This window comes from Centroberyx affinis, unplaced genomic scaffold, assembly GCF_046629955.1.
Source record: "Centroberyx affinis isolate AG114_WGS23_722 - 3 ecotype Tasmania unplaced genomic scaffold, CSIRO-AGI_Caff_v1 ptg000078l_1, whole genome shotgun sequence".
Classification (NCBI taxonomy): domain Eukaryota; kingdom Metazoa; phylum Chordata; class Actinopteri; order Beryciformes; family Berycidae; genus Centroberyx; species Centroberyx affinis.
In genome coordinates, this window is record NW_027278787.1 from 81,354 (window position 1) to 102,676 (window position 21,323).

Below are 21,323 nucleotides of genomic sequence, written 5' to 3' on the forward strand. Positions count from 1 at the left end.
ATGGGCAGCTGTGTGGCTTTGACACCCTGAATGGCTGAAATATGTTGGTGGTTTTTAATGCTTCTATGACGTAATAAAGTATTTAGCCTTTTGATACTTAAAGAGGAGTTGCCTTTTCCTCCATCCAGATGGATTTACGTTTGGAAAAAGACAATGGAAGCCTTCAACCCACAACGTCTGTTGCCAGCTGCTGAACATGGTGGAGAATCTGTAATGGTATGGCGCCATCTACTGGGAATCATGAGGTCTGATGATTGCTCTGCTTGATTGCATAACGGCCAAGGAATATGAGGCTATTTCACAGGGCCAAAAGCACCCTGGCGTGCAAACACTGTTCCTTCATGATGTTCCCATATTCCAAGATGATAACGCCACGACACATACTGCTTGTTTCATGAACAGCAGAATGAAATCAAACTCCTTCCATGGCCTCCCTAACCAGCAGATCTAAACATCACTGAACCTTTATGGGAAGTAGATTTTAACCTCCTTCATCCATCAAAGAAATGGAAGCTTTCCCCCTTCAAGAAAAGTCCAATATCCCACTACAACAGTTCAGGATGCAGTATGACAGCAGGACTAGGAGAACTAAAGCTATTCTGGAGGCACGGGTGGCCCTACTCCTTATTACCTACTTGATAATGATGTATGTGTTTCTATTATTTTGTCCACTCCTCATATTTAACTCACCAGTATGTCTGTGCTGGCGACGCAGCTGAGCCTCAGGTACTCCACAGCTCTTTGCTGTAGCTCCACATCAGCGTTGCGGAGCTGGCTGTCAGAGCGCAGGACGTCCTGGATGGTGGCCTTCACCTCTGGAAACAGGTTGATGAACTTGATGTAGGCCGACAGCAGCAGGGCTCTGGTTGGCACAGAGCACAGGTGGAACTTGGAGTGGAGAAGGTTGAACTGGACCAGGGGACTGGAGGAGAGGGACACACAGAGCACACACAGTCAACTAGTTATATGGATTACTTCAACTGGACAAAACCTTACCGTGCCCAGTTCAACCAGTCCTGAGCACAACAGGGTCACAAGGACCAGGGCTATGAGACCAATGCTAGGAAAAGGAAGAGAGCAAATAACTACCAAATCCTTCTGCCACAAACTTCTGTACATTAAACTTAATAGCAGGGCTCAAGAAAGCGTCACATTTAGGATCCGATGATTTCTAATTGGTATCAAACACAGGGTCTGTCAGGCGGGCTGTCTTAAGAAAAGATTACTGCCACCTTGACTGAGAAATAAAAAACAAGATATCTAAAATTCCATTATTCATGAATTTATTGTCATTGAGACAAAAGCAATGTCGAGCACAGCATCCACCTGTGCCATCCGCTGGCCAAAAGTGGCATTGGCAGCACTGTGGAGCTCACATGGGAGCATTATGTTGTGAGTCAAAGTACATTGTTACAACTTAATTGTTACAACATTAAAGCTATAATATCAGTAAGCCTTTTCTAAAACATTGATAACGGGCTACATTAACAAATAAGATAAATACCTGATTTATTTATGTCATGCCATTGCAAACCTTGACTTTTGCACTGCCATTTTCTCTGCATCTAAGCACTGGTAGTTCTTATTTGCTTTGTCAAACACAAAATAAAGTGAATTATTTCTCTTGCATATTAAACCAAAATGGCAGATGCCAGAAACATTAAGGTGCCCATTAAACCCTCCTTGATCTACTCATGTCCTTTGGGAAATCCTGCAATATGCTCAGTTTTAGACAATGTATAGATGTATATAGTATTTAACTTTTTAAAGAACAGTTTGTACCTGGAGCGAGAGTCACCGGCAATCAGATTACCAAACTCCCCGAGGATGTAACCCCCGACCTTCACCAGATTCTCATGGCAAGCTGGGGCCTGCAGCGCCTGCAGGTATAAACAGAGCATGAAGGCATAGGCATAGGCTTAGGCTAGGCTTAAGTTTAACAGGAGAGAAACCATACACAACCAAGCAGTTAGCCGTTGTGCTGCCAGAACCCTTTTCCCCATCTACAAGCCCAGATAATAATGCAGACTTCAGTGGCTACACTGCATCATCATACTTGAGTCAATTTCTTAAGCCCTTTAATCAGGCATGGTGACTAACAACACATTCCCATACACAGCAATAGCTTAGGGCTGTTATTACAGAGGATGGGAGGATTACACACACACACACTCACACACACACACACACACACACACACACACACACACACACGCCTGGAAACTGGTGAGTACAACCACAGTGTTGTATTATTGATTAATGAGAAACTCCCTCAGAACATAGTCATAGGTCAAATGCCTTGCTTAACGGTAATCTTACCTACATCCATGGGTTGAGCCTTCTGTTAAAATGTATTGATAGCGGCAATTAAATATTTAGAGGAAGGGGAATGGCTCTAATATCTAACTGAGCTGTTGAAAACCATGGGAGGCAACCAACTCCCTCTGCAACATTACTGGAGCCACAGCATCAGCATCTTCATTTTTTCATGGCTATAATCCTTGTTTTGGAATTGAAGTGGAGCAGATGCTGGTGGTGCATGCTGACAGTAAAGCTGATTTGTGGTGGTACAGAGCTCCAGGCCCACCTCAAACACAGTCTTGGCGGCGTAGCCCTGCACATCATCTCGGTTTATGACGATCTGGATGACGCGATACCACACCTCCTCGCTGACGTAGTCGCCGGCGATGCGGATGAGGTTGAGGATGGTGTCCACGTACCAGGTGTAGTCCACCGCGTACTTCTCTGCCAGGATGGCTACCTTGAGAACCTGGGGGAGAGGGAAAACCGTCTGAGGGCAGGAAAGGAAAACAGAGAAACTAGCTGGTGTACAGGCTTGTCTGAATGACCCACTATCTCCTCTCTGATGGAGTAGTCGGCGGTCTCCAGGTAGCTCAGCATCTCCGCTACGATCTGCTTGGCGTTGCTGCGGTCACACATGGCATAGAGCAAGTCCACAGCCCGCTGGCGAACACTCACGTCTCGCTCTGTCTGTACAGACAAGCAGAAGATGAACAACATGCTACTGTCACAAGTTAAAAGGAGCTTACTAGACACTGGCTAAATTTACATGTTAACCTGGCTACTGGTCATACTGGTTAAGGTCTTATTCACGTTAATGTGTTTACATGAATCTTTGATAACCTGTGATTGAGTCGTCCTGTTTCGCTGAATAAAATAAGTTAACAGAATATTCCCCCTCCCACACTCAGCTCACTTCCTATACAGGGGGAAGAAATTACAATCCCAATAGTAATAATAATAGTAAGTACTGCTTGCCACCATGTGTTTTGTTGACATCAAAATTTACCCATAATGCTGTGTGAGTCAGTTTGACAGATGGTGAAAGCACTAAGGTGTTTTCCATGCCACCCGTTTAATGTGGGAGTAAGCCAGGCATCTTAACTAGGTTTCTCATAAAAGTTAGGGCTTACCCAGGTTATTCTAACCCAGTTATGATGTTTATATGTGTCGGGTTAATTAAGGTTAAAGGAATAGTTCACCCAAAAATGAAAATTCTGTCATCATCTACTCACCCTCATGCCAAATGAACAGGTGAAATTTGTTAGTCCATATAACATTCAGGGAGGTTGCCAGCACAACTTGGTAGCAGCCTTCTCCAAAACAACTGAAGTCAATGGGGACCTGTTCTTTAGAGTTCCAAAACAAAAACAGCCAAACAATCACACTGTGAATAGAAAGACCTATACACCATTATTTGTTGCAAATCAATCAGCTGTAGTTAAGATTTGCACTAAATGATGGTGTAAATATACTGTAGGTCTTTTTGGAACTCTGAAGAACTGGTCCCCACTGACTTCAGTTGTTTTGGAGAAGGCTGCTATGGAGTTGTGCTGGCAACCTCCCTGTGTGTTATGTGGACAAACTTCACCTGTGTTTCACCTGGCATGAGGGTGAGAAGATGATGACAGAATTTTCATTTTTGGGTGAACTATTCCTCTAAGAGAATTCTCAGTGCGGGTAAACCTAACCTGTGTAAGCAGTGAGCAACCACCAGGTTCTGAAACCAGCTATACACTTTTGTCACATCAACCTGCATAGGCCCATCAAAGGCATGCTATTAATTAAGAACTCACCTTGAGGGCGTTGATGACGGTTTCTATATGCGTCTTGACGGCCTCGTGGGAAAACTCAGAGCTGGCCAGCGTACACATGCTCTCCAGAGCTAGATAGCGCAGGTTGGTTTCCCTGTGCTGCAGAAACTGGCCTAGTTGGTTACAGGCTCGAACCAACAGGGTGGGCTCGCTGAGAGACAAGACACAAACAACAGGCTGTAAAGGCCATCACAGTGTCCCACTGCCCACACACATTTCAAAACCCAAACATCCACAGTCAGTGCACACCTGGACTCTCAGAACACAAGCATTCCACTGGTTGAGAACAGCTAGACGAGTGCGTGAGCTAATGACAGCAGGTTTCTTACCATGGCTCTGATGTGAAGTTCAATGATTTATCATAACTAAGTCAGAGCGCTTCCATGAGCTAAAACAGTTCTCCCTCTCTGCTTTTTTGTATTGTATGTAAACCCAAGATTGTGAAATTATTCAACTGTAAAAAAAGTAATATGAAAACCCAAAGTCAGTTCTGTGAATCTATAAACAGGATTGTAACCCATGTTTTGCAAATGAAATCCTTATGTTACAACTACAAATATCTATTTACGCCTTCAGTTCTCATTTTGCATCTCCGTTTATAGGTTTACAGAATTTTTTTTTACGTTCAGACTTTTGGCTGTTTGTATCCTTGAAAAAAATTATTTGTACATAGACGGCATCCTCCTGATTCTGGATCGGAACTAATGCATATTTTATGTGGTTTCCGTCTTGACATTTTCAAAATAAAAGCCAGACCCATTTGTAAAATTCCCTGATATTTCCTGTCTGGAATACGCTACATTTCCGTGATATTTCAGGAATTCAGTGACCACTGGGAAGCCTGTGACAGCGAGTATGACAAACCTGTCGTGGTGGATGATAAGGGAGATGGCTTCAAACAGCACGGCATTCTTCGCGTTGGAGTGCTGGACCTTCTTGGACTTGGGTGGTTCCTGGGCCTTATTGAGGATGGTCTCCAGACACTCTGTCAGACGACCTCGCAGCGCTGCATCCTCTGCACCAAAAAGGAACACTTCATTAACACCATCCACTCTGTCATCCATACTCGCTTAAAATAACTGAGTAGTAACCTATTTTTAAAGAGGTGAACGAAGATGGAAGGGGTGTTTCCACAATGTAAGCAACATGATCAGTAAGTCATCTGAAGTCCATCCATAAATATCTCAATAACACTAGATATAGAGAACATCTAGAGAACGGCTGCATCCATCCTTGGGGTAGATGGTAAGCTCTGGAGGAATTTTATTACTCTGCATTGGCAGATTGCTTTTTCCATTTCACATTTCTGTACAACTTAAATTGCTTGTGGAAGCATTTGGCTAGGTAATACGGGATTCATTTCAAGTTCCCTGGTTTCCTCATAAAGGTAGGTCATGTTTTAGGGACCCACCATAAAACCATTGTTCTCTCCCTCTTTCCTGCCGGCTTTCAAAGGGACAGGGTTCCCTTCTCCTGCTCCCTGCCAGCCTGATTCCAGACTCCTGAATTGCATACCGCCCACTTTTCAGATTTTGCCAAGCAATTAAGAGAGTCTGGTGTTGCCCCAGTCATCGACTTGTTCTAGCTCGGAGAAACGATTGAACCAGTCAGCGCCTTTGCAGGCGGGACTAAAGTTTGCACTGTTCGTGCAATGATTTTTCATTGCCATTTCGGTAAAATAGATTTGTTGTCTCCCCTCTTAACCAACATATTGTCTTTGCAAAGATGATATTTTTGTCAAAATCGACCAACATTCTTGGTAACATTGGTGAATATGCTGGCTAACTATGGATGCGGTGGCTAACTAGCTGCAGCATCAGTGTCGACTACAGTAACGTCAGAGCGGCCGGATCATAGGTCAGTCACTAGTGATTGGTTAGGGGAAAATCAACCCCCCCCCACACAGAAAACGGATAACTAGGAGGCAGTTCTACGCTGAATAATGGAGTGGTAATGAAATGGCCATTCAGTCTGAATATCAGTCTAGCTGTCTGCTCCTGGGAGCAGTAAAACAAGCAGAAGAATAGATTCCAACAACACTTGCACTTCGTGGCCTTCATCAGGGTTTAAGCAGTCAGGCCCAAGGCTTGTCCTGCCTCCTGTCTGTTCCAAAATGGGAAAAGCGAATACACGTAACCTCTCTCTCACGGGAGTGAGCACATTTTTCCCCTGCTAAGAAAGCAGAACGACCACAGCCAGGACAGAACCAGAGGCCTACACCAGAAAGCCTATCCTCTATTCCCTGCAGAGCAAACCGCAGATGTGAAGGGAAACTCCCTGCTTAACGGCTGACGATGGGCTGAGGAGTACATGAAACTCTTTCTCTCTCCCTACATACGAGACAGATGTGACCGATAGAGAGAGGCAGCATGGACACCATGTTTCGCTGTGAGAAACACAGCTGGATCACTGATCCAGACATCAGGACGCAACTGAAGAATTATTTTTGCCCTGGGAAAAGCAGAGTCTGAAATCATAAGCCTTGAACGGGGGGGATCCAAAGGCATATAACATACAAGAAAACAAGACAAATGTTCAGTGAAGTGAATGTAAACTGTTCGCTAATGCTGAATCATTGTGATGCATTGCACTTTGAAACCTGTTCAGCCATCTCATGTTAGATAGGATAAATACGCAAACTTAAGGCTTGAATGTATTTTACCTCAGCTGACGTGATCCGACTTGACTCGTGATCAGACAGAATATTTAATAACCATTGAGTTTAGCCCTGCAAGATTTTAAGACGCTATCTTCTTTGTTATGGGACAAACAAACATGCAGTGTTGTGACTATGTGGTGTAGAGAATCATTCTAGGATAAGTTGTGGGATGTCAGTTCCTGACCATGTGCTCAATTGTGTACTTCAAATATATAGGTCATGGGTCAATGCAACGGCCACAACTGACAAAGACCAAGAGAGGTCGAAACGTTGTGTACTGTTAGTATAATAAATGTCCTGGGGCAGTATGCTGTTGTGCGGATCAACTTTTTACTGGGACTGGATCCAGCAGGGGATCCACTTAAAGGATAATACAGTTTGTGCAAATTGTCTAGGTTTCCCCTGTCCCCTACATTATTCCTGGTGTTGTCTGTACAAAGTCAGTGTAGTTGGAGATATCAGGACTTGTTTTGCTACCTTGCTACCGACCAGAAGAAGCCACTTGCTGTCATTTATTCTTGTACAGTATGAAAAACAACTTCCACAGACTTGAAAATTGCCCGAGCAAGATAATCCATCAGAGTAAACGTAAAGCCTTAATTTGGTTTTGTCAAAGTTATTTCGCTGTGCCCGATTTGAGTGTTTTCATATCAGTGCGCACATTATGTTATGCTCTGCTTACTGTCAATCCCCTGACACTCACAGGAAGAAATGGAAGTCCCCGCCAGGAAATAATCTCTCAAAACATGTTGCCTTGTAAACTTTGTCACATCCAAGACTTATTATTTGGGTGGGGGTGTCTTTCTTAGCTGGGACAGCAATTTTAAAGCTAGTTTTGACACCGTAAAGTTTGTATTTAAACAAACAATTTAACTACATACAGCATGCACTGCAAAATGATTGGAGGAAGTGTGAACTAGACGTAGACAGTAGTAAATGGGCTAGAACTTTAAATGACATGGATATGTGTTTCTTAAACAGATCATAATTTCTCTCTCATACACACAGTACTGTACCAGGTGGAGGATAACACTGTAGCAGGCGCAGCAATTTAACAGACAGCCAGGGTGCAGCAACAAAGTAGTATGTGTAGTCCTGTAGGTCGATGGAGGCGGAGGTCACGATCTGGACAAGCAAACACAAGAAACACTTATATAGATGTCACAAAAAAAGTATTTAAGTTAGCTGACTTGAGCAAGAATGTCACAAAACAGAATCTGAGTGAGATGAACAAATGAACAAATGAACAAATGTGAAGCTACAGAGATGCGTACCCTGCTGAGCCTGGCCACTGCCAATGATACCGAGGTTTTGAAGTCGTCAGGACTCTTCTGGGCCAGAGTGGTGATAAGGCTGGTGGCTGCTGTTACTACGCCCTGACAAACACACACACACACACACACATTTATATGCAAAATAAAGAGAGATAGAGATGGATCGAGAGCAAAACTCTCAAGGTTCATTCTAAAGCACACGAGCGTGTATTACCTTTCTGTTGCAGAGCCATTGCTCTAAGCTTGGGCCTGGTTGTATCAACTATAGACAGTGTTCGATTAACGTCTTCACAATCGCCGCGGCCATATTGTTGACATAGCGCTGCAGTTGTCAACAATAACAAATGACACCCTAGGTGACAGTAGTGCTAATAGGAAGCTAGCCACCGTTAGCGTTAGCATTATCTATTACCTATTACCGTTTCTGTTGCGTTAGGATCCATTTCAAAACAGCGATGGTGTAATAACGGCAATAAAAACCCCGGGGTTCGCTTTTATGCCATCCCTACTAGGGCTGGGCAATATATCAATATTATATCGATATCGTGATATGAGACTAGATATCGTCTTAGATTTTGGATATCGTAATATCGTGATATAGCATAAGTGTTGTCTTTTCGCAAGAATGGAGTTGGAGTTGAGAGACAACGTCTCATATGCAGATATCTGTTTATAGAGATTAGCCGAAATGTCGTCTGGACCTAAAAAACTTGTGAAACAATCTGGTCGTAGACGTTGTCTCTCAACTCCAACTCCACTCTCGCGTCTCAAGTTGCTAATCGGACAGTAAACAATGACCGCCGCACGGAAGAGGAAGTCTTGGCCCGGATGTCTGCTGGCTACACCGGAAACCCCGAAATATTGGCCGTCGCCCCCAGAGTATAATCGTTGTCAGACCGATAGATGATGGGTTCCGAGATTGTCAAAACCAAGAACGCCAAGCTGATACTAGCGTCCTTGTGGAGAATGTTCTTCCCAAGTTGTCTTGGGGAGAACGCTCTTCTCATGAAAGTAAGCACAGAGAAGCTTCCTTGCAATTTGAGATTGACTGTGCGCTTCACATCGCGTGCGTGATTAATTAAGACACTCAGCTGTTAACCGGCTCTGTACTGTAGACTCCAGCGCTCCTCGCCGTTGTCGCAATGAATCTTGGGACTTTCAATTCGTTCTCGTCGGTCATATTTTGAGGTTGGCAAGGAAACTTCCAGGGTTTCTATCCGTCCTCCGTCCTGTCGTTCTTTTGATTTGGAATCGTGCTTCGGCGGTTAGATATTACATAAAACGCGCCACGGAGGACACAAGAACGCACAAGAACGAGTATCGATAATCAGCTCATGTGTAATGGAGGGCCAAGAGTCTGTAGGTTTTCATTCCAACCAAAGATTACACCAGGTGATTTCACTAATTAGTTGCTCCTTCTCTGCTTGAAGGTGTACTAATTAGTGAAATCAGCTGGTGTAGTGTTTGGCTGGAAGGAAACCCTTCAGACTCTAGGCCCTCCGTAGCACAATTGGACACTACTGTTATAGGGGAAGGTTTGTATGAATTGTCGGCACAAACTAAGTTTTGCTTTACTAAATCAGGACATGACGAACTGTAAAATCTTGACTTTATATCTGGGGCATGGGTGATTTCAGCAAATTTCATTATCCTGTGCGACTGCGTCTCAGGAAACACAGAGGTTGGAGGGTGCAAACGGGGCTTAAGCTTGTAGTAAGGATATGGTCGGGTACTGGAGCTGATCCTGGAGTCTTACCAGGTGCTGATCATTGAGCAGATGGACCACCCGGGCCGTCCATTCACCCATGGGCACCAAGTCAGGAGACGTCCTGTTGAGACGCAGCAGACATAGCGCTGCACTCTGCTTCACGCTGTCCATGGTTTCCCTGCTCCAGCAAGTACAACACAACTTCATTCATCATAATCCATCATATATGACACAATTCACAAAGTCCTGTCAGCACTTCATCCTTCAGTGAATAGTTGATTTGAATGCCACAGTGCCGGATCTGGCTAGCAAAACTAACACGTATGAATCTGTACAGGAAATTTCTTATTTGGGTTACTATCACTTCAAGATGTACCAAGAGCTACCAGCAGCCAAACTTGACATTGAACAGTTGACCGACATTCAGTGTTTTCCATCACTTTTCTGGGTTTTGACTATGTGGATAGTGCTAAGGATATATCTCAACCCCCCTCCCCCTCCCCTATTTGCACACAACAAAATTTTGTTTAGCTCTTTGTTTAGGACCTAGGGCTAGTTACAGGTTGGTCTAGATAATAGGATCAACAGTTGGGTCCAGACCCTGCCACCAAGATGCGGGGAATGTCCGCAGCAAAAGCCTCAGCCATCTCTCTGCTGCCCACATTGGCGATGCAGTGTAGGGCCAGGTTCATGAAGCTTGGGTTGCGGCTGGCCAGGTCATTCTTAATGCCGTTGTTGATTAGACGGATCAGGTCGCTGTTGGAGTTCACCAGCACAGATATGAACAGGTAACCCTGGAGGAGGAGAGCAGGATGCTAGTCTGGAGCTGGGTCGATGACATTGTGTCCAAATGTATTATTTTCAAAATCAAAATTTCAAAGAAATACTTTCCGTCAAGTGTAGTGTAGGTGCAGCGTACGTCAAGTCAAGGTTATTTGTGTAGCTCTTAATCACAGTCACAAGTGCTTCACACGCCCACGTTTTAACATGATAAATGAAAAATGAAAAACAATACCCCTCAACATTAGACCCTCAATAACAATGGGCAAAAACTGGACTATATCAAATTATTCTAATCTACAATATCTGCATCATGACAAACAACTTATTTTATTGAAATAAAATTCATTTTTGAAGTTCGAAAATGTTAATTCTCTTGTGCATAATTTCATGTTCCATGGTTATGAATAAGTAAAAGTTATATAGCTGTCTTTTTTCAATTACTTAAAAAAGTTGGTACAACATACAATGTCAGGTGGTGTAGCCCAAGGCAATCCATGAAAATGTATTATTTATATTGTCAAATATTAAAAAGATTGATTTAACAAGACCAAATTTTGTGGAAGCGTCTCTGCCAGGAATCCAACTTGGGTCTCCCGCTTGAGAGTCTGCAGTCTAACTCCCTGCGGGCCACGTGACCCAACCGACAATACCTAATAATACATAATAATAAATGCACTACACAGAGAGATGAAATATTCTGTGAAAACAGGCTGTAATGTAACTTTATATCTTCCTTCTTCCTCCACAGACTCTCTCGTGCATCAAAGCTCTCTCTCTCCATAAAGCACAAAATAAGAGAAGTAGATGATAAAAATGTAAAACTATAGATTAGGGAATAGGTCTCTTTTTTGAGGTAGTCTTTAAATAAGTGATATACAAGTATAGGGTAGTTAGTATTAAAAAAATTAAAATAGATATTTAAGAAAAAGGTCTCTTATCTTTATAGTATGCACATGGTTCTTGGTTGGAACCTGACTTAATCACCGTTTCAACTCCCGCCCCCCCCTTAGTTACTGTTGCTATGTCCGACAATCTTTCAAAAGGGATGCCACTATAGACACTACTATCACCCTCAGCAGTTTCCCCAACACCTTTTTTCTGTCTTATGTCCATATCAAGAGTCAAACCACTGCAACAAATGCTGTACTCAAATACTTTCAGTGTGGTGTTAGAGGCTCGGCCCAAATTCTATTCAGTCAATGTCAGAAGAGGTAGATGGATACTATGCACGGATTGGTGGATCACCATGTCAATCATTATTTTGCAAACGGTCAATTGCACTGATGGGAAGTGTAGCGGAACCAGGTCTCCACAGCACAAAGTGGGCCTTTGAGTAACATTCTTTTCCCAGGCATAAAGATGGCCTTTCACCTTTAAGGTTGCAAAAGTGTCACAATGACGCTAGCCAAGCCTAAGGAGTTCATTCCTCCACCAGTCAGAGACAACTCTGCAGACAGTTAAAGACAATTAACAGTGCTCATCTGCAAACTGCATCAGGCTGCAACAGACCAGGTCCCTTTATCTGGACTATAGGACTGACATACATTTTATATCACATGACCGAAAGAATCAGGAATTGTTTTCTGTACCCTTTCCTTGGTCCTGTTTCACTCTCCCTCCCCCTCTCTACAACAGGGCAGCCATAAATTCCATCTACTCACTAAATATGGACCCGAGGAAGACTAGTCTGTCGCTTGTGCGTCGACTAATGGGGATCCACAATAAACAATAAACAATAAAATTATTCTTGTTTTCTACATTGTACCCTCTAATGTCTTCAATGAGTTTCTAAAATAATGTTAATTATATACCAAATTGGCTAATCATATTTGCTTAAGTTGTATTAAGTTGTAGTCGCTTGTCAACAAAGTTCAAATGGAGGTTGCGTATCACTCCAGTTCTGGCCTCCCTGTATTGGCTACCAATCAAGTTTAGGATCAATTTTAAAATCTTGCTAATCACTTAGCCACGGAGAACATTTCTGATATTTTCTGATATTTCTGATATTTCTTATAACTCTGTGAGATCCCTTAGGTCCTCAAACCAAGGGCTGCCGAAGGTTCTACGGACTAGGTTACATCCTTTGGTTGTCTGTAGCATGCTAGCTGATATATTGTTTGCAGGTAGCATGGTGATTCTGGCTGTTTGTTAGCAAGGTTGCTTTGGTTTCTGATCTGCTGAGGGGGCTGTTTCAAGCCATCAGCCATCCCTTTAGCCCAGGGCTTCTAAAACTCCGGACCAAGGTCCGGATCCGGACCGAACTACAAATCAATCTAGACTAGAGCTGCAACGATTAATCGATTAGTTGTCAACTATTAAATTACTAAATTAAACTTAAATTACCAACTATTTTGATAATCGATTAATTGGTTTGAGTAATTTTTTAAGAAAAATAAGTCAAAATTCTCTGATTCCAGCTTCTTAAATGTGAATATTTTCTGGTTTCCTTACTCCTCTATGACAGTAAACTGAATATCTTTGGGTTGTGGACAAAACAAGACATTTGAGGACGTCATCTTGGGCTTTGGGAAACACTGATCCACATTTTTCACCATTTTCTGACATTTTATAGACCAAACAACTAATCGATTAGTCGAGAAAATAATCGACAGATTAATCGACAATGAAAATAATCGTTAGTTGCAGCCCTAATCTAGACCGGACCTTGTGTCACATTAGACATAAGTTAATGTCAGTGTTGGGTAGTAGCGTCGCTAGTTTAACTACATTTCTCAGTAGTGTGGTGGTAGTGCTGCCGTTTTCTGAATCAAATAGCGTTTTCAGTAGCAAAGTGACGGTAGCATCCACAAAAGCTACATTTTCTCAAGCATTTCTAAAGCTCAAGTGCAGCGGAGCTTTCTGCTGTGGTCTGGAATAATACTGCTAAGGATAGGTACATGACGGCAGTGCCATACATGGAGGAATTGTGTCTGTGTAGCCGATGGAAGCACTTCCGTATGACGGTGACATCACATACCAATCCTTGGGCTGATGCCTACAACCTCTCTGGTGTAGAACAAACATAGATGAACATACGCATACCCTCAACACTTTGCTTTAGTTTGTTTTTGTTACCAAATTGGTATTGTTATGTTACACTGATTTATGTCGGTGCGTTTTACTGGCATTGTTCCGGACCATTGAACTTGTGTAAAATTCTTTCAAGTGGACCTTTAATAAAAAAGTTTGAGTACCCTGCTTTAGCTTCTAATTATTGATGCAATTCAGTTGCATTGCATTTTGAATCAATTTTTTTTTTTTTTTTCATTGTGTTTTTATTTGGGATTTGAAAGCAGATATACATGAAAAGATAAATACATAAACATCAATTGAATCCATGTTGGTCAGAATTTGAAAACCTTATTTGTCAACCCAGCTGCTTGTGTGTGTGTGTGTGTGTGTGTGAGAGTGTGTGTGTGTGTGTGCTTACGATTTGTTTCTCTGTGTACTTGTTGGAGCTCAGCAGGTTGACCGCCTCCATGTGTCCAAAGTCAATATCATGGCCCAGAAGGAAGATGAAGAGCAACTTGCAGACATACTTCTTCTTACTGTAGCCGTCTAGAGCCTTGTCTCCTACACACGCACGCACATGCACACACACCACAGAGATGGATTTGAATATCTAGATGAAGTTACAACAAGTTTTCAAATAGGGAAGGAAAGGTGGATTTTTCCCCAGTGAGTATGGATACCAAAGATGGCATCTCAGTTGTTTAATGCCAAATGATTGAGCAATGGAGGGAAGGGGAGACAAGGAATTAGAGTTGTTCCGATACCGATACCAGTATGGGAAATGCCTCCGATACAGCCTAAAATGCTGGATCGGGTATCGGCGAGTACAGGAGTCTATGCACCGATCCGATATCACGTAATTTATTAGCCCCGAAAAAAATCAACTTTAAAGTAGTTTCACCCGGATAAAACGGCCATTTTCCCGGAAATCTATACTTATATACTAAATTTATACTGTTACTGTACTATTTCAAATTTTAAATGTCTTTTATTTTACTAAATTGAGGCTGCACTTCAACAGTTTTTTTAAAGGAATTGTTATTTATTCCTAGATTTATTTATTTATGTTCTTTTTCAGTTATGACTGACTGTCAAACTAGATAATAAAGTTCTATGGCATTCATTCTCTGTATGTATTTGTTCATGTTTTACAAAGAGTTTAACCTGAGCCAGGCCATACAACAATGATAGCAATCATATCACATCCATACAGGGTTAGTAGTATACAGCTGTTAAAAAATAATAATAATATATATATTTTTTTTTTTACGCACTGGTATCAGATCGGTACTCGGTATTGGCCGAGACACAAGTTCAGGTATCGGAATCGGTATCGGGAAGGAAAAAATGGTATCGGAACATCTCTACAAGGAATTTGAAGTCTGATTTAAAAAGTAACTAACACCACCTTGAAAATCACCAACCCCAACCCACACACACATAACATGCACAAAAAACACAAACATACACAGTTAGTTTGTGTGTGCATACCATAGTCCGCAGGTACTTAACCGTGTGGGCCGAGTGTATGCAGGTTTTCATTCCAACTAAAAAGTGCACCAGGTGATTTCACATTACCACACCTTCATCCTCCTGCCCAGAGACTACAGATACAAATGAGCCTCTGGCTATACTATGGTGCAATATGTTGTGCGCTGTCCCAGTCAAATAAATGAAGTAACCAGAGAGGAGGAAGGTATTCATTCCAGGTTTTCATTCCAACTAAAAAGTGCACCAGGTGATTCCACTGATTACCACACCTTCATCCTCCTGCCCAGATACTACAGATGAGCCTCTGGCTATACTATGGTGCAATATCTTGTGCGCATCTTTGCACTCTGCACCATTGCACTATTGCCCTAGTGTTGTGTACGTTGTACATAGTAGTTAAATGTTTAGGTTTACCTCTGTTCATCTTGTTGTCCTTGTTTTTAGCTATATATTTATTCTGTGTAAGTACACTGAGAGCAACGAAAAACCAGAGTCAAATTCCTTGTATGTGTACATACAATAAAGCTGATTCTGATTCTGATTCTGTCCCTGTCAAATAAATAAAGTAGTTTTCAATGGGGGCTGTTTTACAATCCGATTAGGGTTAGCGTTGTTTTTGCAGATCTGTAACATTGGTTTACCTAGTTATCGTTCAAAGCATGTCTGAACTAGGGCTGGGCGATATATCGATATTATATCGATATCGTGATATGAGACTAGATATCGTCTTAGATTTTGGATATCGTAATATCGTGATATGGCATAAGTGTTGTTTTTTCCTGGTTTTAAAGGCTGCATTACAATAAAGTGATGTCATTTTCTGAACTTACCAGACTGTTCTAAAACAGGGAAGGAAACCCTGTCTTTGCATTTTATTTTGATCACAGTCTTGTTTTAATGAAAGTGCTTGTGACATCTCACATGTGGCTTTGACTTACAACTGAACATTTAGCCTACTTCGTAGAAAATACCGAGATATATATCGTGTATCGCCATTCAGCCTAAAAATACCGAGATATGATTTTTGGTCCATATCGCCCAGCCCTAGTCTGAACATTATCATGTCTTTACTAGTCTGTTGATAACATCATCTAGCTATTAGCTATCTTAGGTTACTTCAGCAATCTTACAGCAAAAGAAAAACAACTCTCTCTTGCTTCAGTTACGATAGACAACCCACCACATCTACGCCGAGTAAATGGAAAGTGTCAATCCGTGATCGCTGAGTCATAGGCTTGCGTTGCCTATGTCCATCAGTTGAATATACACTCACCGAGCACTTTATTAGGAACACCATACTAATACTGGGTAGGTATCAGCTTTCAGCTCAATGTCAACTGACTACCAAAGTGCCATCTGCCTCAAGGTTCGACATGTTGTGCATTCTGGGATGCTTTTCTGCTCACCACAGCTGTAAAGAGGTTATCTGAGTTACTGAAGCCTTTCTGTCAGGTCGAACCAGTCTGGCCATTCTCCTCTGACCTCTCTCATCAACAAGGCGTTTCCGTCCGCAGAACCGCCGCTCACTGGATGTTTTTAGTGTGTTTTTCTGTGTAACCTCTAGAGACTGCTGTGTGTGAAAATCCCAGGAGAACAGCAGTTTCAGAAATACTCAAACCAGCCCGTCTGGCACCAACAGCCATGCCACGGTCAAAGTCACTGAGATCTCATTTTTTTCCCCATTCTGATGTTCGATGTTAACATTAACTGAAGCTGTAGACCTGTATCTGCATGATCTTATGCATTGCACTGCTGCCACATGATTGTCTGATAGGATAATTGCATAAATAAGCAGGGGTACAGGTGTTCCTAATAAACTGCTCCGTGAGTATACAATAACTGCTATGAAACTGATATCATGCCAGCTTGTCCGGTTGCTCATCCACTCTAGTGCATGAGTGCATAACAAATGCAAAAAGTTATTTTATATAAATATTTTACATATGTTCTACAATCTTAGTCGCTCATTAAAACGTGTTTAAAAAGAGAAATGTGTTGTCATTGATGTAATAAATTAGTTTTTAAGTAACTGAAGCATATTACAGTACCGGTTTTAAGGTTTTCGTCTCACTAATAATATTGGGATAATATTGTATATCGAGATAATTTTGACAAAGATAATCGTACTATGAAATTTTCATACTTATTTTCAACTTAAAACAACCTAACACTCCACAACTCAGAGAAAAAATGTAGCTGACGCTGTGGCACTAAACAGCTAATTAGGCGCCCCTTATTGAGAACACTGCCACAACCCTGTCCCTGCCATCTGATCCTTATAGCAAAACACATGTATGTGAGAGATTCATGTATGTGTTTGTGCAGCAGTGTGAGTTTAGTCCCAGAACAGTGCTCCCTCCCATGTCCCCTTACACTCACTCAGTCCACAGATTATGAAAGGACAGCCTTGATGTAAAAAAAAACAATGTTGGACTTAAGAGTGGGATTTATGGTATGGTCTCAGATCAAATGTACACTGAAATGAGAGACAAAGGGAAGCCAAGCATGGAAACGGATGAATGAATGTGGCATAATGGGAGGTGGTACACAAGCACATGGGGAGTAAAGGAGGGTAATATGCCGGCCGCTATGGGCAAAAGAGGCAGCTTCATTCTGGAGCAGACTTATTTTAGGCAGCACGGAACAGGTGGCAGCAGAATCACCACTGACACTTAAGCAATGTTTCCACAGAAAGAGCAAATCAAATGTTTTGCCATATCTGATACAAGTCAGCGCCAGCACCTCTGCACACAAAATTCCCAAAAATATGATTCAGGAAAAGAGCATCAAAAGCCAAGAGGTCATTTTAGTACAGTGACGGCTTTGATGACATGCCATACTCAGTGCCACCCTTTATCTGAGTCTGTGCCCCTCTTTGGCCACCCCAGTCAAAATGGCCTGAACACGCCACTGGTCTCTCCTCTCTGGTTGAAGGTGTGGCAATCAGTTAAATCACCTGTTGTAGTGCTTGACAGTGATGAAAACCTGCATACATGCTTACCTATCCCTGAACTACAGCATATGTCACACTATTTCACCTACCTTTAAATTTGGACCGGATGTTGGCCAGTTCTTTGTTTATCCTCTTAATCTCCGCCTCTTTACTTTTACCTGTAAACAGAACAAGTTATAACATGAGATCGTTGCATGCAAAATAGTGCTGTCTCGACTCATAATTATATATAGAGGCTTAAATATCTGCGATGGAAGCACAGAGAACCAAACAGAGATGTGGCAGTGACACAGACAGTGGAGGGCTGTGTAGGTGTTCACTTGAGAAAGATCAAACATGAGCCACATAATCCATAATGCTGCTCCTCCACCATTGAAGAACTTTGTTCAGCTCCGCTCTGAGCAAATGGGGAGACTGTAGCGTCCCTAAACGAGGCTCTGCCTTTGCACAATCTGCTTTTTCTTTTAAAGCCATTAGAGAATGGAATAAGCTCCCTGTCAATCTGAAAACCTACACAGATTCCCATATTTTCTCCCGTGAAGTTAAAAAATGGATTTTAAGTAACCAGTCTTGTCAGCATTAATTTGAGATTTTGACGACCTGTTTCTATACCTTTGGATATATGCATGTAATACTTTGATATTTGTATTCTGCTTTGTAGTTTTTCCTATGAAATGTGCTATTGTGTGTGTGTGTGTGTGTGTGTGTGCGCGCGCATATGCCTGTGTGGATGTCAATAGGTTGCTGGTCCATTTGTAGTGGAGATGATAGGTTTTGCTCTGTGTTTTATTGTTTCTGTTCACCTGCCCAGGGACTACAGATGGAAATTAGCTAGCAGCTAAATCTGGTACAAAGCATCTCCTCTCTTTGTTTGAGATAAATGTATTTTGTACATGGTCCCTGATGTAAATAAACTCAATAAACTAAACAATAAACTAAACATGTTGTTCAGGGACAAGATGAAATAAAGGGATGTGGGTCACAGGGTCATATATATTTAGACCTTAAGACCTTACACAAATCGTTAAGAGCAACGCTTCAATTTGGCATATATCTAACACACCAAGCAGCATTTATTATAATACATTTTCAACTTTTATTAATGTGTCCGCCTGCTATTCCAACAATCGTCCATCCGAATACAACACAGTACAAGCAGTGCGAATTGAAGAATGGATCCTAATGATTCAGGTCTCAGAATAGGTCTCAGATCGTTTGTCGATAAGTAAAGCCACATTAAAATGTGAAAAATCTAAAGACAGTTTGGCGACACGTTCTCTCCACACAGGAGAGAACAGCACATATCGGAGCAGGGGCAGCTCAAAAGTTTGAGCACATCTTATAGCTGAAAGGTTCATCACAAAGTCTAACGTTACTGAATCTGTGTCAGTTGTGTCTGCTTGAATGGGGCTGAATAATAGCTTGCCCGTAAAGTTGTTAATGAAGAACCATAGCCTCCGGTTCAAGAGTTGGTACTGAGAGCGTTAATCAAATCCTGGAAAGTCAATAAACCGGGAAAGCTAACAGAAGTTCTGGTACGTTAAATTTCCTGGCGATGAGATGTGACCCACGCCCTTTGGCATGACGTTAGCTGTTGCAAGCTAGCAGTGTTAATTAGCTAATCTAGGCTAGCTAGCTAATTGACTATCTAATTTGATTTCCATTACGTTAAAGTTAGCAAGATTGTGAGTACACAAGTAATCGGCACACTACTGTGTCCCTGAAGCCGTCAGTTATAAAGTTAGTGTTGGCACTAGCTAGCTAACAGGCTAACGTTAACCAAGAACTGTCTATGTGATAAACAAACTTACAGTTCCTGATGTCAGAGATGAACACGGCCAGGCCACGCATCCCATCTCCCTTAGAGACTGCAGGCATTTTGTCCAGTCCCAATAAATGCAACCTTTCCTCTAAAGTCTGACAGTAAGCAAAAAGATATATAGTAAAGTTTGTTTCACAGAAGGGTTTTTTTTTTTAAACCAGCGAGATGACTAGAGCAGATAAACAGAGCCGAGGGAGGCGCTACGTCAGAAAACAGGAACCGACTGAACCGGGGCTGCGTTCCATACATACGGAGACAGACCTACCAACTAAACTGGCGCTGGGTTACATACATACGGGGCTAGAGCTACCAACTAAACTGGGACTGTGTTCTATATATAGGAAGTTAGACCTAAAAAACTAACTGGGGCTGTGCTCCATATATACAGAGTGAGATCTACCAACCAAACTGGGGCTGCGTTCCATAAATACGGAGCTAGACCCACCAACCAAACTGGGGCTGCGTTCCATAAATACGGAGCTAGACCCACCAACTAAACTGGGGCTGAGTAACATACAGTATATGAAATCAGCCTCCTCAGCCATGGAGGCTCTGCAGTAGAGCTCTCTACAAAGATGAATGAACGAGCACCAACACCTAGACAACTGAATGATGTGAAACTGCAGAAGGTGGAAGACACTGGTGGCACACAACTGAAAATAAAACGAGAGGAAAAATATCTTCATGTTGTTCCCCTGCCACAAACAGACGTCTGATGCAGTATTTTCTGTAAATCATAACCGCTTTTTTGATTGAAACTAAGTCATTTTGCTATGTCCCTAACTATGTTCAAGCAACTTCTAATAGAAATAAGACAATCTAGAAATAATACAAATACAAATAATTTTGCATTTGAATAATTATTGCCTGACTTGACTTCTTTCTCTCACAATATCATTTATCATAATACATTTTTAATTATAAAAAAGATTAAATACATTTGTATCCTTAAATCTACGGTTAACCGTGTTACTCGAATGAAACTCCCTATAAAATACAGGACTTTTCTTCAAGTCATAGCCTATGAGTTTCAGTAAGGGGAAACAACAGTGAGAAGACAAGTAAGTTTACCAGCTCTGTTTTGTTGATGTTTTTGAACGTTTTAAAATGTATAACTGATTGCAACAAGCATAACATGTCACCCTATATGCTACCCTATATTTCAAAGGATATACAATGAATTTTATACATTTTAAGTTATTTCATAAATTAATGTAAACCCCAAACCCTACTACATACATGAGGAGAGATGGAGGTCCGCTGAAGGTCCACCATGTAGTAAGCGGCTAAAGGGTAGGCCTATTGAGATTTGCCGATGTTGTTGTAGTTCCATGGCTGCCATTAGATGTTACTAAAGAGTCCATATTACTGATTGTTCCTTTAAATGTGGCTCCCTGTTATCTGTGCTGAAGACAGGTGATAACCAAGCAGGGCAACACAACCATTTTATGGTCAGAGTCCATCACCTTGTGCAGCTTGCTTGGCTGGACTATCAGCTGGAGAGGG

General features: G+C 41.9%; 1 protein-coding gene across 4 annotated transcripts in view; it reads right to left on the minus strand.

Moving 5' to 3' along the window:
* Positions 1-20,000, minus strand: part of LOC139645845 (AP-2 complex subunit alpha-2) — a 34,322-nt gene extending 14,322 nt beyond the window's left edge. For 3 of the 4 annotated variants that reach the window (XM_071521715.1, XM_071521707.1, XM_071521724.1), the window contains exons 1-13: positions 19,807-20,000; positions 18,085-18,153; positions 13,970-14,112; positions 10,357-10,550; positions 9,805-9,934; positions 8,049-8,150; positions 7,791-7,899; positions 4,980-5,130; positions 4,098-4,266; positions 2,854-2,991; positions 2,588-2,770; positions 1,783-1,880; positions 691-922 (exon numbers count right to left, since the gene is read on the minus strand). In XM_071521715.1, the coding sequence (XP_071377816.1) occupies positions 691-922; positions 1,783-1,880; positions 2,588-2,770; positions 2,854-2,991; positions 4,098-4,266; positions 4,980-5,130; positions 7,791-7,899; positions 8,049-8,150; positions 9,805-9,934; positions 10,357-10,550; positions 13,970-14,112; positions 18,085-18,153; positions 19,807-19,873 (1,785 nt within the window). In that variant the 5' untranslated portion in view covers positions 19,874-20,000. Of the gene's footprint in view, positions 1-690; positions 923-1,782; positions 1,881-2,587; positions 2,771-2,853; positions 2,992-4,097; positions 4,267-4,979; positions 5,131-7,790; positions 7,900-8,048; positions 8,151-9,804; positions 10,219-10,356; positions 10,551-13,969; positions 14,113-18,084; positions 18,154-19,806 lie in introns of those variants that run through there. The other variant, XM_071521732.1, reaches the window with a different exon arrangement.
* Between the last annotated feature and the right edge of the window lie 1,323 nt (positions 20,001-21,323).